Consider the following 20,908-nt stretch of genomic DNA (forward strand, 5'->3'; position numbering starts at 1 on the left):
GAGAGCAGAGCCACTGCCCCCTGCAGTGACACCCCGAGTCCCGTGTCCCCCCACCCTGTCCCTGGGTTTCCTCTGGGCACTGGGGTTGGAAGCAGAGGAGGGGACCATGGGCAGCATGGGGGCACAGAGAGGGGAACAGGGGGACACTGTGGACGTGGCCATGGGGACAAGGGGGACAGGGCTGGGGGGCACAAGGGACAGGGACAGTGGGACACAGGGAATATGGCCATGGGGACAGCAGGGACATGTGTGGGGCCACATCCAGGAGGGCACAAGAGCAGGGACTTGGAGGGCCTGGGAGTCCCATGGGTGCTACAGACAGAGCGCTGGGGGGGCTGTGGGGGCCATGGGTCCCATGTGGCAGGGGTGCTGCCAGTACCAGGGGGTGCCGGGGGGTTGGTGGTGCCAGCACTGGTGGGCGCTGGGAGGTCCTGGCAGGGCTGGTGCTGCAGCCCCCGGAGCCCTGCACTCAGCACCTCCTGCTGCGCCCACGGGGGGAGCGGCTGCTCTGCACCACCCCACTGCCCCCTGAGTCCCTTCCCTGCTCCATGGCCACCATCCCAGAGTCGCAGAACCATAGAACCACTGAGGCTGGAAAAGCCCACCAAGGCCCTGGAGTCCCAGCTGTGCCCGATGCCCACCTTGTCCCCAGCCCAGAGCCCTGAGTGCCACATCTGGGCCTTCCTTGAACACCTCCAGGGATGGGGACCCCAAACCTCCCTGGGCAGCCCCTGCCAAGGCCTGACTGTTCCCCACTGTGCCCCAGCTCTGCTGTGGCCCCCACTCCTCCTGTGTTGCGTCCCCCCCTCCACAGCCCCATGGCCTCGGTGTCCCCAGTGACCGCAGCTCCATGGGGAACACGGTGGGCACACAGAGAGGGATATGGGGACCCTTGGTGGGGTGTCTGTCCCCTGGATCACCATCCCTGTGGCAACCATTTGGGGGATGCCTGTTTGGGGGTGCCCCTCCATGGGGATGCCCAGTACAGCACCAGCAGAGCTGACCTGATCCAGTAGAGCCCAGTACAGCCCACTACGACCCTGTTCAGCCCAGTACACCCTGGTACAGTATGACCAGAGCAGTACAGCCCAGTATGACACAGTACAATCCCATATGATACAATACAGGGCGGTGCAGCCCAGTGCAGTCCAGTATAGCCCATTACAGCCCAGTAGGATACAGTACAGCCCAGTACAAGCCAGTACAGTACAGGCCAGAATGATCTAGTACAGCCCAGTCCAGCCAGTACTGCCCAGTAAAACATGGGCTGGGGGTTCAGCTCACCCAATCCCCTTGTTCCTCCCCTGGCCCCATCCCTGAGCCCTCCTGTCTCCATCTCTGCCCTAGAGCTGGACACAACCCCAGGGGTACCCCAGGGCACCCCCAGGGTGGGCACCCCACACACACTCCGCAGGACACAGCTTCTCCTGGAGGCGTCCCCCCCCGCCTGAGCACCCCTTCCATGGGGGTCCCGGGTGCCACAGCCTGGTCCCTGCACCGGCCTTTATAGGTGCCCCCAGCCCGGGGGGGCCCCAGCGCCTCTAATCCCCCCCCTAAGCAGCTTCTGCTCATCCTTCCTGTTCCCCGGGGGTTCCACAGCCTGGGGGAGGGGAAGGCGGGGAGGGAGGGCAGGAAACGCTGGGAGTCTTCTGGGATTTGAGTCCCAGCAGTGCACCCCCAAAGTGGCCCCCCAGCAATGACCCCCCAGCACTGCACCCCCAAAATGAACACCCCCTGTCAGACACCCCGCCTCAAGCAGTGCCCCCCCAATCTTCCCCCCCACCCCTTGGTACCCCAGATTCCCCCCACCTCACTTGGGACCTCCCCAGCACAGGGCTCCTGACCTCCCCAGGCCCAGAACTGGGGGCAATCGCTTGAGGGGGGAGGCATTTGGCGGGGGGCACCCTGGGGTGCTGGGGTGGGGGCAGCGGGTGACCTCCTGAGGGAAATTCCAAGTTCTTCCCAAGGCATCCAGGGCTGGGCCATCCTGGGGGAGCGGAATCGAGGTTGGAGACACCTGGGGACCTCTGGGGATACCTGGCCATACTAGGGGGAGCACAACTGGGCTTGAGGACCCCTGGGGAGCACTGAGGACCCTGGTGGGACCAGGACCAGGACTCTGGCCATCATGGTGGGACCAAGACTGGGCTTGGGAACACCTGGGGACACCTAAACACCCCAGCAGGAGCAGGATCAAGCTGAGAGACCCCTGGGGACCCTCCCCATACCCAGGTGTGGGGGGGAGCCCTTCCACCCGCCCCCCCCCAAATCCCCCAGAGCACCGGCAATCGGCTCGACCCGGCTCAGGGGGCCGATTAGGTGCTGAGCCTGGTTTAGCCCACCCTAATCCCCAAGTTTGGCCGGGCTGAGCCCTGATCCCTCCTAAGCGGCTTTGGGGGCGCAGGGTATATCAGAGGGGTGGGCGCCACCCCCCCCACTGCCACCATGGACGAGGACGAGTTCTACCTGTTCAAGAACCAGTCGTCGGTGGGGCCCTGGGATGGGCCCCAGTATCACATCGCGCCCATGTGGGCCTTCTACCTGCAGACCATCTTCATGGGTGTGGTGTTCGTGGTGGGCACCCCCCTGAACGCCATTGTCCTCATCGTCACCGTCAAGTACAAGAAGCTGCGGCAGCCACTCAACTACATCCTGGTGAACATCTCCTTCAGCGGCTTCTTGTGCTGCATCTTCAGCGTCTTCACTGTCTTCATCTCCAGTTCCCAGGGATACTTCATCTTCGGGAAGCACATGTGTGCCTTGGAGGGCTTTGCGGGGGCCACTGGAGGTACGAGGGGACCACTGGGGGCTGCTGGGGCCGGAGGTGATGGAGTGACCACTGGGGGCTGCTGGGGCCAGAGGTGGCCACTGTGATCTCCTGGGGCTGTGGGATTTGGGGTGACCATCATGGGGTGACCATGATGGGGCTGGAAGATTTGGGGTGACCACCATGGTCTGTCTGGTAGGGCTTGAGGTATTGTTGACCACCACATTCTACTGAGGCTGTAACAGTTGGGCTGACAGCCACGGGCTGCTGGGGTGCAAGCATTGAAGTGACCTGCTGGACCTTTAGGAGTTGACCACTGTAGTCTGGTGGGACTATAGGATTTGGGGTGACCACTGGGATCTGGTGGAGCTGGAAGTGGGGGTGACCATCACGTTCTTCTAGGGCCGGGGGAATTGGGGTGATCACCGTGGTCTGGTGGGGCTGGAGGTGACAAAATGGGTAAGGGCCATGGGTAGGGTTGAGCCCTGTGATCTATTGTGGCTGGAGTGAGGTCTGAAGGTATGGCTGAAGGTAGGGGTGATTACTACATTCTGCTGGGGTTGTAGGACTTGTGATCACCCAGTGGCCAGGGGGGCTACGGGTGTTGGGGTGACCTGTAGCCCTGGTGGCCCTGGTGGCCACGGGCGGCGTGTGAGGCCAGCAGCCGTGTTTCCCCAGGGCTGGTGACAGGGTGGTCCTTGGCCTTCCTGGCCGTCGAGCGCTACATCGTCATCTGCAAACCCTTCGGCAACTTCCGCTTCACCTCCCGCCATGCACTGCTGGTCGTGGCGGCCACCTGGGTCATCAGCATCAGCATCGCCATCCCCCCCTTCCTTGGCTGGAGCAGGTGAGGACATGGCGGGCACGGTGGGCAGGGGATGAGCGGGGTGTGGAACAGCTCCAGGAGTGGCAAGTGGGGGGTCACTGGGGTGCCATGGGTGGGTCACAGGGGTGCCATGAGGGTGCCAGGTGAGTGCTTGAGACACCAGAAGTGCCGTGAGGTGCCACAGGGTGCCATGGGGTGCTGTGGGGGCACCAGGGGGGTGCCACACGGTGCAGAGCAGGGGCTGAGCACAGGTGCTGCAGGTACGTCCCCGAGGGGCTGCAGTGCTCCTGCGGCCCTGACTGGTACACGGTCGGCACCAAGTACAAGAGCGAGTACTACACCTGGTTCCTCTTCATCTTCTGCTTCCTCGTCCCCCTCTCCCTCATCATCTTCTCCTACTCCCAGCTGCTCAGAGCCCTGCGGGCCGTGAGTCCCAGGGGCACGGGGGACATGGAGGACATGGGGGGCATTGGGGTCAGGCACACTTGTGCCTGAGGGGGAGGGATGGAGAGTGGAGAGGGGCTGGGGGTCAGAAGGGAGGGAGGGAGAGAACAAGGGATGGAGAGATGGAGAATTGCCTGGAAGCGGGGAGGAAGGGAGGGCAGGATGGGGAGCAGGAGCAGGGGAGAGGTGACTGGAGGGATGAAGGGATGCAGGAAGGGAGGGGAGGTTGCTTGGACAGAAGGCTGGGCAGGAGCACAGGCGGGAGGATGGGTGGGGGGCAGACAGGTGCACGGGCACAGGACTGGGCAGGGGGTCAGGGGGCTGGACAGGGGATGGGGGGGCAGGGGGCCAGCAGCCCGGGCAGGCCCGAGGTGTCCTATTGCCGGCGCAGGTGGCGGCGCAGCAGCAGGAGTCGGCCACGACACAGAAGGCGGAGCGGGAGGTGTCACGCATGGTCGTGGTCATGGTCGGGTCCTTCTGCCTGTGCTACGTCCCCTACGCGGCGCTGGCCATGTACATGGTGAACAACCGCGACCATGGCCTCGACCTGCGCCTCGTCACCGTCCCTGCCTTCTTCTCCAAGAGCGCCTGCGTCTACAACCCCATCATCTACTGCTTCATGAACAAACAGGTGACACCAGCGACACCGGGACACTCGCAGAGACACATGGGATAGGGGCGACATCCAGGGCACCCAGGAGATGGGACACCCGGGACACATGGGATAGGGGGGACACCCGGGACACCAGGTGATGGGGGCATCCAGGGGTGCCCAAGCATATCTGAGGACCAGGGACACCCAGGGACTCCCAAGCATGGGGAACACCCACGGATATGAGGGGACACCTCAGGACACTGGGGCAACAGGAGCATGCAGGGTTGCCCAAGGACATCTGGGGACCAGGGACACCTGGAGATGGGGTATGTGGGGTATAAGGGGCATCCGGGAACACTTGCATGGCTGGGGGTACCATGACCCCACGGACAGGAGATGGGGCCAATGCAGCATCAGAGGGTGTGAGGACAGTGCCAGGGCTCGACACAGGACCACTGGGACCCCCAGGCTGAGCTGTCCCCTGTCCTGTGACCCCGTGTCACCTGTCTGTGTCCCTGCAGTTCCGCGCCTGCATCATGGAGACGGTGTGCGGGCGGCCCATGTCAGACGAGTCCGAGGTGTCCAGCTCGGCCCAGCGCACCGAGGTCTCCTCTGTGTCCTCCAGCCAGGTCAGCCCCAGCTGAGGGGCTCTGGCACCGCCCCAGCCCCCGGGACCCCCGGCTGCCCCGCGGGACCCCCAGCTACCCCCCAGCTGCCCCCAGTGTGGGGCTGGCACTGGCCTGGGGGCCTGGGGGCCCCGGCCAGCCTAGGATGTAGCGCGGGTGGGACAATAAACCATGGCCGCGGTCTGAGCGCAACAGGGACCCAGTGAGCACCTGGGGCCCATGGGACGGGGGATCCATGGGATGGGCATCCTAGGGGCAGCTGTGCCCCACAGCAGGGTGGGAATGGGGGAGCCTGGGAGTGGCTGTGCTGCATGGTGGGATGGGACAGGGGTCTTGGGGGTGGCTGTGCCCCATGCTTGGCTGGGCTGGGGGTCCCACGGGTAGCTGTGCCCCACAGCAGGGTGGGACAGGTCCTGGGAGTGGCTGTGCCCCATGGCAGGGAGGGACAGTGGGTCCCAGGGGAAACTGCCCCACAGTCGGGCGGGACGGGGGTCCCGGAGGTGGCTGCGCCCTGCAGTGGGGCAGGATGGGGGTCCCATGGGTGGCTGTGCTCCACAGTGGGGCAGGATGGGGGTCCCGGAGGTGGCTGTGCCCTGCAGTGGGGCAGGATGGGGGTCCCATGGGTGGCTGTGCCCTGCAGTGGGGTAGGACGGGGGTCCCGGAGGTGGCTGTGCCCTGAAGTGGGGCAGGACGGGGGTCCCATGGGTGGCCGTGCTCTGCAGTGGGGCAGGATGGGGGTCCCATGGGTGGCTGTGCCCTGCAGTGGGGCAGAATGGGGGTCCCATGGGTGGCCGTGCTCTGCAGTGGGGCAGGACGGGGGTCACATGGGTGGCCGTGCTCTGCAGTGGGGCAGGATGGGGTCCCATGGGTGTCCGTGCTCCACGGTGATGCCATGGTGGACTCTGCTCCCTTGTCCCCCTCAGGCCTCACGGGCAGTGGGGGGCAGGGAGGTGGGATGCTGCTACCCATCTCCATCTGTGAGGCTGGGGTGGGGCTGGGCCCCCCCATCTGTGGGGTGGAGGTGGGGCTGAGCCCCCCCATCCGTGGGGCTGGATTCCCTCTATGAGGCTGAGCCCCCAAGCCCCAGGGGCAGGACTCCCACAGGCCTCACATCCCCCCACACCCCACATCCCCCCACCCAGTTCCCCCCACTCCCCTCCTCAGGGCGCCCCCGGCTGAACCCTTCTGGCTCAGGCGGGGGGGGCTCCCCCAGATCCCGGTTTAGGGGGAAACAGGGAATTAGGGTCCGTCCCCCTCGGCCCATCAGGGGGTGAACAGGTTTATTGAGTTCCAACCGATCTGAATCCCTTCAATCAGCCCGAGGAGAAAATCGAGGAATAAACCCGGAGGAGGTGAAAAATCCGTGTCCGGAGTTGTCAAAGGGTCCCAAATCCTCATGGATGGGCAGGGGGTGTTAGGAGAGGGGCTGCTGTGGGGCTGGGTGGCTGCATCAGAGGTGAGGTTGCACCACAGGCTTTCCCAGTATTCCAAACATCACTTACGCTGTCCCGAATCATCCCTGGCGTCCCACATCACTCCCAGATCACCCCCAGCATTCCCAGATTCCCAAGGCCCGCATGGGGGCATATTCCCAACCCACTGACCCCTGGATTTAGGGAGGAGAGGAAAGGAGGAGGAATAGAGAGAGGAGGAGATGGGAGGATCTGGTCAGCCCTTGGAAACCTTTGGGAAAGGACCTAAGGGAAAATCTGGGCATTTGGAAATGGCTGGGCCTGATTCCTTGCAGCTCCGGTGGCTGCAGGGGGATGAACAACACAGAAGAGAGAAAACCTTGGGAATTGTCCCAGAGCGGGGTGGGATGGTGGGATGAGCCCCCCCCCAGAGGTTTGGGGGGTTCAAGGCACTTGGAGCGGGGCGGGGGGAAGGGTCTTGCCCAGATCCCAGGGGGCGGCGATGGGCGAGGAGGGTCCGACCGCCCTGGGGCCACCTCCGGGTCACCCCCCCCGGTCCTGCTGCTGCTCCGACGGTTTTTGGGGTTTTCTTGGGTTTGAATTTTCATTTCAATGTTCACTTTTTATTCCAATTTCACACCAACGTTTCCATTTAATTCAATTTCACTTCTTCGGTTCCAATTCTATTTCAATTTCGATTTTCATTTCAATGTTTAATTCCAATTCCATTTTTAATTCAAATTTCAGTCCAATTAAAATTCCAATTTTAATTTCAATTTCAACTTTAATTCCAATTTTAATTTTAATTCCAATTCCAATTCTAATTTTTATTCCAACGGCAATTCCAATCCCAATCCCTCTGTGAATTTCCCATTCCCCCCCAGGCCCCCGGGCCCCGCAGCCCTGGGCAGCCCCATCGCTGCCCCCACGCCAGGGGAGCTGTTTCCACACGTGGTAAAACCAAAACATACAAAAATAACCCAAAAGTCATTAAAACCCGGGGAAAACCCACAACAAGACGAGCCCCAAGTGCCGGGGGAGTGTGGCTTTCCCGAGCCCCATCCCCGGGAGCCGGGATGGGGTTTCTCCGCGGCAGGAACGGCCTCGGCGAGGGACGGAGCCCATAAATAGGTGTCGGTGTCGAGCCTAGAACTCGTCGTGCCGCACCAGCGCCTCCCCGAAGTCCGTGGCCTGGCTGCCCACGAACAGGTCCGACTTGTCCACGATCTCCTCCCGCGTCAGCTTCCCGTCCTGCAGGGAACGCCACATCCCGCTATTTCCCCATCCTGCCATTTCCCCACTCCTCCCATCCCGCTGCCAATATCCCACTGGCCCACCTTGTCCTGGTCAGACTCATAGACGAGGTGCCGGGCTTCGGCCTCGGCGTGGTCATAGTCTGAGGGCAGGATCCAATCCTTGGTCTCCTCCTTGTCCATCTTCCCATCCCGGTTCTTGTCCCGGAATTCCACAAACTGTTCCCGCTCTGTCTTCACCCACTCGGGCTCATCAGCGTCACCGTCCTGGCTGTACATGTCACCTGTGGGGAGAGCAGGATCAGGATCAGCCCTACGGCCCCCACCCCATCCCAAAGATTGACCCAAAGCCTTGAGCTCCCTAAATCCATCCCCAAAATCCAAAAGCACCATCTGGGTCATGATTTCACCCGAAAATCCTCAATGGAGGCATGGGGGCAGGTGGAAGTTGAGAGAGAGAAGAACATTCTGTGAGGGGGAGGGCTGGGAAGGACACAGCAGCAGCGGCTCCCACTGGACGGGGACACTGAGAGGATTTGGAGAGCACGTGGAGCTCCAGTGTCTCACCGATGTACTCCTCCAGGTCAATGAAACCATCGCCATTCTTGTCAATGTCCTCCATGGTTTCCTGCAAGAAGATGGTGGTGTGAGCCGAGCCCAGAGCAATTCCGGCCCCTCAGTGACCACCCGCCACCAGAGCTTCCCAAAATACCTCTGTGCTGGCCCCACCTGCACAACAATGTCCTTCATGTAGTCGTACTCCTCAGGGTGCAGGAAGGCCGTGAACTCCTCCTTGGTGGCTGCCAGGTCCCCATCCTTGTCGGCCATCTTGAAGCGCCGCTCATCCCGCACCATCATCTGTTTGTAGTTGAAGCCGTCGTCAGGGTCCGGATCGTCTGGGAGGGAGCACAGGGAGCACCCAGGTCAGCTTGGGCAGGGGAAGGACCATGGCACCCACCAACCCAACCCCACACAACCTCAAACCAACCTCAACCCAACTCAACATTCTCAATTCAACCTCAACTCAAACTCAACCTCCTCTACTGAACCTCAACTTCCTCACAACTTCAACCTCAGGACAACCTCAATCTCCTCAACCCAACCTCAACCTCCTCAACCCAACCTCAACCTCCTCAACCCAACCTCAACCTTCACCCCGACCCAACCTCCTCCACTCAACCTCCTCCACACAACCTTCTCCATCCTCAGCTTCCTCAATGCAACCTCAACATCCTCCACCCAACCTCAAACTCCTCAACTCAACTTCCTCCATCTCAGCACAACCTCCCAACACTTTGCCAATGAAACCTCAGTTGCAGCCTCCACTTCTCTCCTGTGCCCACTCCCAGGAGGAGGAGGAGCTGTGGAAGCCCTGGGATCATGACATTCCCAGGGAGAGGCCCCAAAAGACAAGGCTCGGGGGGTTTGGCCAGCACGGCCAGAGGCTCAACCTGAGCTATTTTGGGAGGGGAATGTGTAAGGGGATCTCACTCGCTGCCGGGGCGGTGGCAGGGCCAGGAGGCTTCAGCTGGGTGGGATCACGGGGCACGCGTGGCCTCTTGGCATAGCCTTGCCAGCAGCAGGACAGGAGTTCCAGGACACAGGGCCAGCAGTGTCCAGCAGCCTATGGAGAACATGGATGCTGGGGGACACTGCCACGCTCTGGTTAAGTTAAACCTGAGCCAGGCCCAATCTAAAGAAAGGGTCCAAAAGTCCCTGTGTCCCTGCTCTGTTACCTGGGACAAAAGGCAGGCATAGGGAGCCCTGGATTAAGGAGCTCTGGAGCAGCCCTGGGGCCATTAAATATCCAAAGATTGTGACTTGAGGCAGCTCTAGGGCAGAATGAACCCCAAATTCCTCATTCTGTTCCCAAGGTTTTGCCTTGAGAAGCAGCATAGCCCTGAACAAGGAAACCTTCAGGACCAATTCCTTAATTGCTGTTGGGCTAATTAATGGGTTTGATGGGGGAGTGGTGGGAGGCAGGTGGGTTAGAAAGGGTTAAACCCTCCCAACGCCCCCAAAGTCACTTCCTGTCTCGGTCCCTGGGCTGGGAGAGGTTTGGGGGAGCAGACGGAGGGGAAGGAGACAGAGTTGGGGAATTGCTCAGAGTATGGCAGCAAAGCCACAAGCTCAACCCAATGTCTTGTCTCCTGGGACAAACATTCCTGGTTTTGGATCCTACCATGGGACTGAGGAATTAACAAAAATAGGAATGATGATGATGATAATTTCTGATTTTGAAGGGAGTTTCAAAGGAATTTCCAGTCTCAGATGAAGCTCTTGGACATTTATCACTTGATATTCCCTGCTTCCCAGGATTCCCCCCAGCAGAACCCCACACTGCTCCGTGACACTTCTGGGGGCCACCCAGTGACTCATCCTGGCATGTAATTAATTAATTAATAAAACTGGTCCCAGCACCTCATTTTGCTGACAAAACACCACATTCTGGACCCTCCAGAGCAGCCAAGGGCGATGCCTGGCCCCATGCATCCCTTGGCCACTGCTCAACACACAGAAGGCACTTCCAGAGGCATTCCAGCCCCATTCTGGCCAAGGAGGGGAGCGAGGAGAAGAGAGAGGAACACTTCAGCAGCAAGGAGCTGTGGAAAAGTAATTCCTGCCGAGAGGAGCCAGAGCCAGAGCGTGAGGCAGGATCCTCCCGGCACTCCGTAAGGATACAAGTATGTGGGAGCAGCACGAGTCGAGGCTCCATCGGGGCCTGCCAAGGGCACTCGGCCTCCAGCACTGCTCCAGGTTTGGAATCGGCCGTGCCGGGGGCTGGGCACTCCCACTCGCTGCTCTGACTGTGGGAAGGAACTTCTCCTTAAGCTCATCAAGGGGATTCCATTAATTCAGGGTTTTCTCATTAAGGCTTTTCCTCATGAATGTTCCTATTTTTCCCTATCCAACAGCTGCACGTCCTGAATCCCACCCCAGACTCCTCAGTGCTCAAACCCTTCCCAGGACCTCTCTTTCCCCTTCCAGGCTGGATTTACACAGGGAGATCAGCCCAGACCCCAGAAATCCAGGGAAAAGGGAGGTTTGGGAAGCGCTGCCCCAGCCTGGGGGTGTCACGGGGATTTCCCTGGCCACCAACACAGCAAATCCAGATCCTCCCTGATCCCAAGGGAGATGGATGAGCCTCCTGTGCTGTGCAGCAGCTCCCTCTCTGCACATCCCACGGAGCAGTTTGACTATTTTTGGCAATATTTAGGAAATAAGAGTGGATTCAACACTCCAGAGCTGCAGCTCCTCCACCCGGGCCAGTCTACAGTGCCGGAGGCCAGAGCTGGCACAGGGCTTTAGGGTTTAAGGTTTTAACCCCACAAGAGCTGTTGCTTCCCACACTCCCAGGGATGTCTGAAGCCGTGCCACACTGCTGGCCCAGCACGTGTCCCAACATCTCTGAGTTCTGGGGTCTAACACTGCTCCCAGGATAAAGGAAAGCAATTGAAACCTCTGCTAATGGTTTTTTGTGGGTTCAGGGAAGCAATGGACACACCAAGGTGCTTCCACAGCCGCAGGTCAGTCGGTTCCACCTGCAAGTCCCAAATGCCCCCACAAGCCAGGAATTCCAAAGGGCCAGAAACCCCCATTCCCACATGCCATTAATCCCAAAATCACCTGCATTCAGCCCAGAGCTGCATTTGTCACCGGGAACATCAATAATGCCCAGACGTGGCTGCAGAGGGGAAAAAAGGGATGGGTGGGGCTGTAAACATGCCCTTTGGGGGATTTCCATGTATTTTGGGTTCTTTTCCTTAGATTTCTCTTTGTTAATGCCACCAGGAGATAAATCTGGAGAGTTTTGGAGGTTTTAAAGTGTGAGATCTCGGGGACATCTGCTCCAGCTGGCCCCATGTATACCAAGGCCATGCCCTACATCATATTCCTGTGCTTATCCCAGGGGAAAAATCCATCTCGGGTCAGCCAAACACCTGCCACCGCCGCTCCACACTCCCAACCACAGACTTCCTCTGGGCCTCCTTAATCCAGGCCCCAAACTCCCCCTCTGGATCCATGTCCATCCCACTGACTGTCATGCTACAAGCCCATCCTGATCCACCTCCACCCCACCAGCCCTCGCACTCTAAAGCAGAGCAGGACGTCCCAACTGCTGGCTCCAGGAAAGGCTCATCCCAAGAGCCAGGACCTACCCAGGATATATCCATAGGTGGCATTTTTATACTCCTCCCAGGAAACCAGCCCGTCCTCATTGAGGTCATGGCCCTTCCACTGGCGCTCCACGTCCTCGTAAATCCAGCGCTTTTGGGCAAACTTGATCCAGGCCTTGAGCTCCTCCACTGTCACGAACCCGTCTCCATCCTCATCTATTTTCCCTACAATCTTCCTGTGGGAAACGCAGAGAAATCCAGCAAAAGTTAAGAAGAATGAGGGGTTAGCAGGGAGGGAATGGGAAGGGGCAGAGGGGGTTAGTCGAGGTTGTTACAGACTTTGGGAATTCAAGTATTTGGAGTTCATCCTTAAAACCAACAATATGGTTCAGTTGCCAAAGCTTCAGCTCAGACATGAAAATTGCTGGCTCAGCCATTTTTGGACTACTCAGGTTTTGGTTTCTTCAGAAATTATCAGTTTTAGGGAAAAAATTCTTTTTTAGCCCCTGGGAAAGACCTATCCATGCGTCCTTTGACCAAGACAGCACCAGGTGATGAGCATGGACCCATATTTATATTAAAAATGGGAATATTGGCTCTGCCTCCCCTGGTGATGCCAGGAGAAAGTTGAGGTGGTTATAGAATTTGCAAATTCAACCATTTGAAGAGTTTATCTTTAAAACCAACATTTGAGTTAGCTGCTGAAAAACTGGGTCAGCTGCCAAAACGCTGTCCCGGACGCAGAAAACATTGGCTCAGACATGGAAATCACCAGCTTGGCCACTCTTGAACCACTCAGGCTTTGGTTTCTTCAGGAATTACAAATTTTAGAGGAAAATCTTCCCTGTTAAATCTTAGGAATCCATCTGTGTGTCCTCCCACCTCGATGGCGCTGGGCGAGGAGCACGGATGCACATTTCTGCTAAACCCGGAAAGTTTGGCTCTGCAGTAGGAGCTGGAGCAGCCCAAGCCCAGCCCAAGCCCAGCCCAAGCCCAGTGGAGCAGAGGAGCCCTGGAGCAGCCCTGGAGCAGCCGGGCCTGTCCCACGTCCCACCCGCTGCCCGGGGGAGCAACCGGAGCAGCCCCAGTGCCACAGCGGCCGCGTGCCTCCGTTATTTTTAGCAGCAGCTGTAGGAAAAGCCGGCAGGAATGCAGGATCCAGGGGCAGATGGAGCCGGGGGGTGGGGGCTGTTTGATCCACAGCGCTCCACAGGGCTCGCTCCCCGGAGCAGACGCAGCTCTGTGCGGGGAAAGTTTCGGGCTCCTTGGATGAAAATCAGGGGTAACGGTCCCAAAATCCTTTGTCTGGTGAAGCAGGATCCTGTTTTTTTCCTTTAATATGAAGGTTTAACAGAAAACCCGTTCAGGAATCCTGAGCTCCAGCCTGGGTATTTGAGGAATTTTAGAAGACAGGTGGAAAACACGGAATTTTTAAATTTTAAATCACCACTAGGACTATTAATTCCAAAAATATTGGTGCAAAGGAAAACCCGGACACCGGAGCCACCCGTGCTCACAGCCAGGTTTCCGTGTTTCAGAATTGCCTTGGTCAAGGACAATCAGGAATTCCTCCGTGGCACAAAGGATGTTCCTGGCAATGAGAAACTGGAGAGAGACTGGAAGAAAATGGGGAAAAATGTGAAATTTAGTTCTGACTAATTTTCTGAGGTGCCAGAGTGGGGGCAGTGAGCAGGGCTTGGAGACCTGAGCAGTTTTATAGAGAAATACATAAAATAAATATGTAAGTATCAAAACCAGCTCATCAGTAGTGCCCAAAGTTATGCATAAATATGTAGATTATTATATAAATATTTCAGAATTTTATATATCAATATGCAAAGCATCCCTTCCAATATTCCTGATCAAACGGAGAAATATGAAAAAATCACATAAATAGTAAACATTTGTCCATGTAAATATATAAACCACAGATAAATCTGTCGAATTCTTCCTATTTCAGGGAAACAATTCCATGTTTCCTTCTCCCAAGAAGGTAACACCACCGGCAAAGGGAGTCATTGGGGAAAACCCCTGGAATGGAGGACCAGAGCCGGCAGGGGTTGATGGCCAAAGCAGTTTTTCCAGGGCAGTTACCAGGGGGTTAATTAGGGAACAGCTTCCCAGGCAAGTCAAACCCTCTCCAACCCTTGCCAGGCACTCAGGAAGCTCCCAAACCTCCTCCCCACCCTGGTCCCGCACCCGGGGCCGGCACCAGCTGCTCCCGGCTGCTTTCCCAGGGCAGGAGCCACCGAATCCTCACATTTTCCCAAACCCCCATTCTGCCCCCCCCGCAAGGGAGGGCAGCAGATGCTCGGGAAGGGCCGGCAGCTGCTCGCCGTTCCCACTCCCTGATCCAAGCGGATCCGCGTGCCCAGGGCCGCTGCCAGGGAACGGCACTGCCGCCGGCACTAAACAAGGTACGGCCCGGGCATTGTTCCCAAATCCCCGACGGCCCAAAAGGCAGGGAGGTGAGCAGAGCTGCGTGGAAAGCACTTGGAAAGCCGGAGGCGGAGCTCTCGCAGAAAAACAGGCCCTTCCTGCAGCACAACCCCGTTAAAGCACAGAATTTATAGAATCAGACCGTGATAACGAGTTTATCAAAGCAATTCCAGCTCGGGATAGAGGAACTGGCCTCAGCGGATAAAGCTGCGGCTGGTTTGTGAGGAGGGCGGAAAATCTCGGCTGGAAAGTCGGCGCGGGCGGGCGCTGCCGGCGTTCCGGGAGATAACTCGGCAGAACAATGGGATTGAGCCGTGACTGAGCCCGGGCAGCGGGAACGCGGCGGGGGAGGGCGGCCGGGGCTGAGCGCTGAGCTTCCCCCAGCATCTGACGCTGCTCCAGGGGGGTCGAGGGATTCGCTCTGATTTTGCCAGAAGGCAAAAAGCCTCCTGGATCCTATATTTTGGGAGTTTACAGAGCAAGCAGGGCCTGGCTCCAAGGGATCATGGGGTTCTCCAGTTGAAATAGTCCCTGGAGGGTGGAAATTCCCTCCGGCCCACCAAGTGTTGGGGGAGAGGCCAGCATCTCCTTCCCACTGGGAGCCTGGACGATCCATAGGGATGGATGGAACGTGGCACTCCCTGCCCTGCACATCCCGCTGTATCTGTGGGACTTGGCTCACTCTGAAAGTTTCCTCAGCACCCACATGTGGTTGAGCTTTTCTTTCCCATCAAGGAGCACCATTCCCCAAAAACAGCCCAAAATTCACCGTGGGCTGCGGTAGGTGCTGCTCTGGCAACAGCAAGGTTGGGATGCTTGGCTGAAAAAACCGGGTCTGACTAAAAAAGGGGAGATTTAGGTGGGGTATTGGGAAGGAATTCTTGGCTGGGAGGGTGGGCAGGCCCTGGCCCAGGGTGCCCAGAGCAGCTGGGGCTGCCCCTGGATCCCTGGCAGTGGCCAAGGCCAGGCTGGACATTGGGGCTGGGAGCAGCCTGGGACAGTGGGAGGTGTCCCTGCCCATGACAGTGGGTAGCACTGGATGGGCTTTAAGGTCCCTTCCCAGCTAAATCATTCCAAGAAAATCCAGCCAAAGGCACCCAGTTCCAAGGTGATTGGAGCCCAGCATCCTGAGGAGTGTCCAGAGCTGCCCAGGGAGCCTCCGCTTCCCCAGTTCCCCCCACCCCACCCCGCTGGAGGCTGCAGTTCCCAGGTTTGAGCCACCCGGAGCCCCAGAACAACTGCAGCAGCAGCTGCTGCGGGGGCACCCAGCCCTGCTCCGCTCCCGGGAATGATCCCAGGGCCAGGCCGGGGGGGCCCGGGGGAGGCACAGCCAGATCCCAGGGGAGGTGCAGCCATCCTGGATCTGAGGGGAGACACAGCGCATCCTGGGTCCCAGCCGAGGCCCAGCCCCACGCTGGAGGGGGAATCTCCATGCAGGGTCTGTTTACCCAGCTCCCAACCAGCTCCTTCCAGCCAAGAAATACCCGTGATCCCAGGGGCTCTAGTGGTACCCGGAGAACACAGAGTGAGCGCGTCACAGCCCAGCCCCCCATTGTCTGCTCCAGAGTTTTGGGGAATGCCTGGCACTGGGAATGGCTCCAGGTGACTTCCTGGGGAATGCCTGGCACTGGGAAGTGAATTCCTAGGCTGGGAGCGGGGTCTCCTGCAGGGGGAACGGTGCACGTGCCACCATCCCCACTGGTGCTGCTCCCTGTGTCCCCGCTCCCTGTGCCCGGAGCTCTCTCTGGGAAGGGTCGGGATGCTCTCCTTACCCCAGGCGCTCCTTGCTCTCCTCCGGTGTGAGCTGGTCGAAGCTCTTGGCCTCGTCAGCGCCCAGGAAGGCGTCGTGGTCGTAGTCGAAGCTCTGGGCATCGTCGTGTTCGCGGGCGCTGAGCGGGGCCTCGCGCACCACACGCTCCTTGCGCTCCGTGGGCTTGGCGGAGCCGCACAGTGCCCACACGCTCAGGCACAGCAGGAGCCGCGGGAACAGCATCGTGCTGGGCCTGTGGGGACAGGGACACCGCGATGGGCCGGACCCGCCGGCACAGGCACCGGGCGGCACGGGCAGCGACAGCATTAGGGCGTGCTGTCAGGGAAAAACGGGGATTAGGGCAAATTATCTGGGGAAAATAGGGATTAGGGCATGTTATTGGGGAAAAACCAGTTCAATAGTAATACTGATTATGGGAGCAAAAATGATGAATTGATCCAGATGATCTGGACAAAATGATAAATATGGATTGTCTGGGCAAAGACAATGAACTAATGCAGATTGTCTGGGAAAATGGGGAATTAGTGCAGATTATGTGGGCACAAATGACTAAAAAATGCAAATTATCTGGGAAAGTGATGAATTCCTGACTATTCTCAGGGCAAATTGATTAATTGATCCCAATTATCAGGGCACTGTAATGAACTGATATGGGTTATCTGGGCAAAAATGATTCCCTGACACGGATTATCAGGGCACAGGGATTAATTAACACAGATTATCAAGGCACAGGGATCAATGGATGTGGATTATCAGGGCACAGTGACTAATTGACACAGATTATCAGGGCACTGGGATTAATTAACACAGATTATCAGGGCACAGGGATTAATGGTTGTGGATTATCAAGGAACAGGGATTAATTAACACAGATTATCAGGGCACAGGGACCTTCAAGCCCCCGGCGCACGTGGGCAACATCCCGTTTCCCCCGGAGCTGCTCCCAACCCCATCCCAGAGCCCCTCAGAGTGGCAACTGTGGCTGGGAAGGGATCCAGGGGTGGGGAAAGGGATCCTGGCGGGAAGGGAGGAAGTGGATCCAGATGGGAGGAATGTGAAGGACGTGCGGCACAGGCCCCCTCTGCTCTCCCTCCTCCCAACATTCCCTCCCCAAGCCCTTGTGCCGCCTCCTCCCAACGCCTCCGGACGCTCCTCCAGACCCGATGTGGGTGGAATCCTCCCCCACCAACCCGATCCCCCCGCACTGGAACCCGCCTAATCCAACCACCCAAATGTGCCTGGGATCGATGGCAGCTCTGGAAGGATTCCAGAGGCTGATCCCTTTAAATCCCAACTGAAATTCAGGTGTTCCCCACCCTTGTCACTGAGATCCCAACTTAGATTCCATCATAGATCCAGGTGTTCCCCATCCTGATCTCTTTAAACTTCAGTCCAGGTATTCCTCCTCCTGATGTATTTAGCATTAAATTTTAATCAAGATATTTCTGTTCTTTAACTCTTTCACTCCAAATTTGATCCAGATACTCACCATCCAGAGCTCTTCAATGCAAATTTAATTCAAGATATTCCCCATCCTTATTGCTTTAATCTAAATTTAAACCCAAGATATTCCCCATCCTTACCCCTTTCAATTTACATCCAGGTCCTCCCCACCCAGAGCTCTTAAACATAAAAGTAAACCAGGTATTCCCATTTTTTAGCACTTTAAATCTGTGGTTTAAAATCCAGGTATTCCCCTTTAACCTGAACTCAGACCAAGGAATTCTGCCCTGGGAGTGACCCAGGAATGACCTGGGACTGCTCCCACGTCAAACCAAGACAGTGGTGGCCAGACATGGGGGAAAGAACATGGAAAAGCCCTTTCCTTCCTTTTTTTTTGAATAAGGATCTATCGGACCATTCAGAAAACCCACAAATTTCAATTCCTTGGAAGTGGGGAAGGAGGGGGTATGGAGAAGGGATTTGGGTTATAAAGAGTAAAAGTCACTTTTTTAGTGTTTCTGGAGAGGAAAAACATTCCAGGAGGGAAAGCCAATTAGAGGTGTAAGTGGAGCTCTGGATATCCATGTGCTGAGGACCTTACTCCTGCTCACTGTGGACACATCCCAGTGCCTGGGGCCTGCCCGGCCTCATGCTGATGCCAGGATCAGCCCAGCCTGGAGCACAGGGCGACCTGGAACAGGTCAAACACCCCGATTTTATCTCCCAGTGTCCACACAGAGCCTGGGAGGCACTTGGAAGTGATTAAAGAGGGACAATCCAACCTCCAACTGGATCCGGGCACAGGGCCGGGAGCTGCTGCGGGAAAGGTGCTCAGAGAGACCAAAACCCACGAACCAACTGTGATCCGTAAACAATCACCCAAAAAAAACTGGCAGCACCAGCAGCTTCTGCTGACCAGCGGGATGGGCCCCCGGATTTTCTGCAGAGATCCCAATCTGAGGAAAAGGCAGAGCCCCTCTCCTCACAGGAGGAGCCACTGGCAGCAGATCCCTTTTCTCCTGAATAAAAGGGTGAACTGTGGGGAAGTCGGGAACAGGAAACAGTGGTGGGAAGATGTGGGGGTCAGAATGGGGGTCCAGACCCTCAGCTGGGGAGGAACTGAGGATTCCAGCAGAGCTAGGTGGGATTCTGATGGAGGACCTTGAGATTGCAAGGATATTGATGGAGAAACTTGGGATTCCAGGTGGGTTTGCTGTAACATTGATGGTGAAACCCAGAATTTCCATTGGGTTTGCTGGGATACTGACAGAGGAACTCGGAATTCTGCACTGGGCTTAGAACTGTGGTGACATTTAGAGAAAACTGATGGGAAGAAGCCCCTCTGGATGCACATTTCCAGTCTGGGAGGCCAATAGGATCCCATAAAACCCCTCATAGGCAACACAATTTGTTCAGGTTTGTGTATCAGCCTCTGTTTTGGCTTTTTACCAATGGGATCAATCCAATGGGATTGATCCCATTGGAGCAGCCAGGGAACAATTAACTGGGACCCCAAGGTGCCACCCCAGGGGCACAGCGAGGGTGAGGGGTGCGGGTTCAGGGAATTCCGGCCCTGAGAAAGATTTATGGATGCGGGGGAGACACTGGGAGCCAAAACCCGGGGTAGAAACGGGCTGGTCCTGCCCCAAACCAGCCCCAAAGTTTTGGGGTCACTGATGGCTGCGGGAGAGGATCACGGATTTGGGGTGACACCTCCTCGGCCCAGAGTCCCCGCGCAGGGCAGCACCGGGGGTCCCACAGCCCGTTATCTTGGTGTCCCGGGGGTCTCACAGCCCCTTATCCCGGGGGTCCTACAGCCCGTTATCCCGGCGGATGCCCCGGGGGACTCCATGGATCCCCGCGGGCCGGTCCCGCCCGGGTCGCGAGATGCGGACGAGGCTCCATCCCCGGGACCGGCGGTCCCCGCCGGCCCAGCCCACCCGCCCTGGGCCCGGTGCACGGGCCGCCCTGGGACTCAGCATCGCACAGCAGGACTGGCCGCAAAACTCGCGGACGCGGCGGCGCCGCCGCTCCCGCCCGTTCCCATGGAGACCGGGCCCGGCGCTGCCGCCGTCGCGTTACCGCCACACCGCAGCGGCCCCGCAGAGCCGCTCCCACCACCTCCCGGGGCCCCAAGCCCCGGCCCCGACCCCCATGCCGGCGCCCACCCCGATCCCATCCCGTCCCGTCCCGTCCCTCACCGTCCCCGCCGCCGCCGCCGCCGCTCCGCGCACCGGAAGTCGGCGCCGCGCCACGCCGCACAGCCCCCCGCGCGCCCTCCCCGCCAACCAATCACAGGAAGGCCACACCTCCCCCTCTGCGCCGCTCCGCGTTCCGATTGGTCTTCTCTGCCGCCACTCCGCCCCTTTGCCCGCCTCAGCCCCGCCCCCGCGCGCTCCGCCGGCCCTGCTTCCTCCGGCCCCGCCCCCTGCCGGGGATGCGGACGCTGATTGGCTGGAATGCGCCACGTCCTCAGGCGCGCGCCGGCCGCCGACCCCGCCCACCGGGGCGCCCCGCGCCGCACTGCGCACGCGCCTGCCAGGTGGGCAGAGTCACGTGTGTGGAAAAGGCGGGAAAGTCGAGGCGGCGGCGGACCTGGGGAGGGCTGTGCCCCTGCCCTGGTCATTCCTTGGTCACTCCCTGGTCATTCCCGGCCTTTCCCAGCCGGCTGGTGTGGCCCAGCTGAGTGGCCGGGCTGCCACGGAGCCGCAGAATCAGTTACACTTGCCCAGTGACAGAGTCCCCTGGGTCGGACCCACAGGGATCATGGATCCAGCTCTTGGCCCTACACAAACATCCCAAAGTACGGAAAGTCACGCTATGAAAAGCCAGTGTCCACGAAGGAGACAGAGGAACCCTGCAACTTTATTTGAATAAAGGGAGAGAGTCCACTGGGGCACACACCTGCGGGGTTTTCTCTGTCGAGGTTTCGGAGGGCGCAGCCTCCTTTTATCCCAAACTCCCGGCTGCATGTTGCTCTTTTCCTTTCCCTGTTGCTGAGGTACCAGGAAGGTGCAGCCTTCCCGAACCGCCTACCACATATTCTCCCTTAAACACGTCAGTTTTCCCCCAAAGTTCAGAAGTTCAGGCTTGTGCAGACGCTTGTCTAAGCTGTCTGGGCTCTGTAAGGAGCCTGCTGCTTGAAGTTGGTAGAGACATTAAGACCCATTTCAAAGATGTTAACACTCATACCCTCACCTATGGAATTGTTTGT

General features: G+C 58.4%; 2 protein-coding genes across 2 annotated transcripts; one reads left to right on the top strand and one right to left on the bottom strand.

The window, feature by feature from the left end:
- The first annotated feature begins 2,422 nt into the window (after nucleotides 1-2,422).
- Nucleotides 2,423-5,450, top strand: OPN1SW (opsin 1, short wave sensitive). The gene is made up of 5 exons (XM_039571218.1): nucleotides 2,423-2,788; nucleotides 3,446-3,614; nucleotides 3,854-4,019; nucleotides 4,429-4,668; nucleotides 5,154-5,450. Exons 1-5 carry the CDS (start codon nucleotides 2,446-2,448, stop codon nucleotides 5,274-5,276), a joined length of 1,041 nt encoding a protein of 346 aa, XP_039427152.1. The 5' UTR covers nucleotides 2,423-2,445; the 3' UTR covers nucleotides 5,277-5,450.
- Nucleotides 5,451-6,503: 1,053 nt separating this feature from the next.
- On the bottom strand, nucleotides 6,504-19,939 carry CALU (calumenin). Its single transcript, XM_039571219.1, has 7 exons — nucleotides 19,896-19,939; nucleotides 16,253-16,483; nucleotides 12,084-12,277; nucleotides 8,653-8,819; nucleotides 8,491-8,551; nucleotides 8,008-8,207; nucleotides 6,504-7,921 (listed from the first exon to the last, which is right to left on the bottom strand). Exons 2-7 carry the CDS (start codon nucleotides 16,471-16,473, stop codon nucleotides 7,817-7,819), a joined length of 948 nt encoding a protein of 315 aa, XP_039427153.1. The 5' UTR covers nucleotides 16,474-16,483; nucleotides 19,896-19,939; the 3' UTR covers nucleotides 6,504-7,816.
- Between the last annotated feature and the right edge of the window lie 969 nt (nucleotides 19,940-20,908).

The sequence above is a fragment of the Corvus cornix genome, chromosome 1A (genome assembly GCF_000738735.6).
Source record: "Corvus cornix cornix isolate S_Up_H32 chromosome 1A, ASM73873v5, whole genome shotgun sequence".
Taxonomy (NCBI): Eukaryota; Metazoa; Chordata; class Aves; order Passeriformes; family Corvidae; genus Corvus; species Corvus cornix.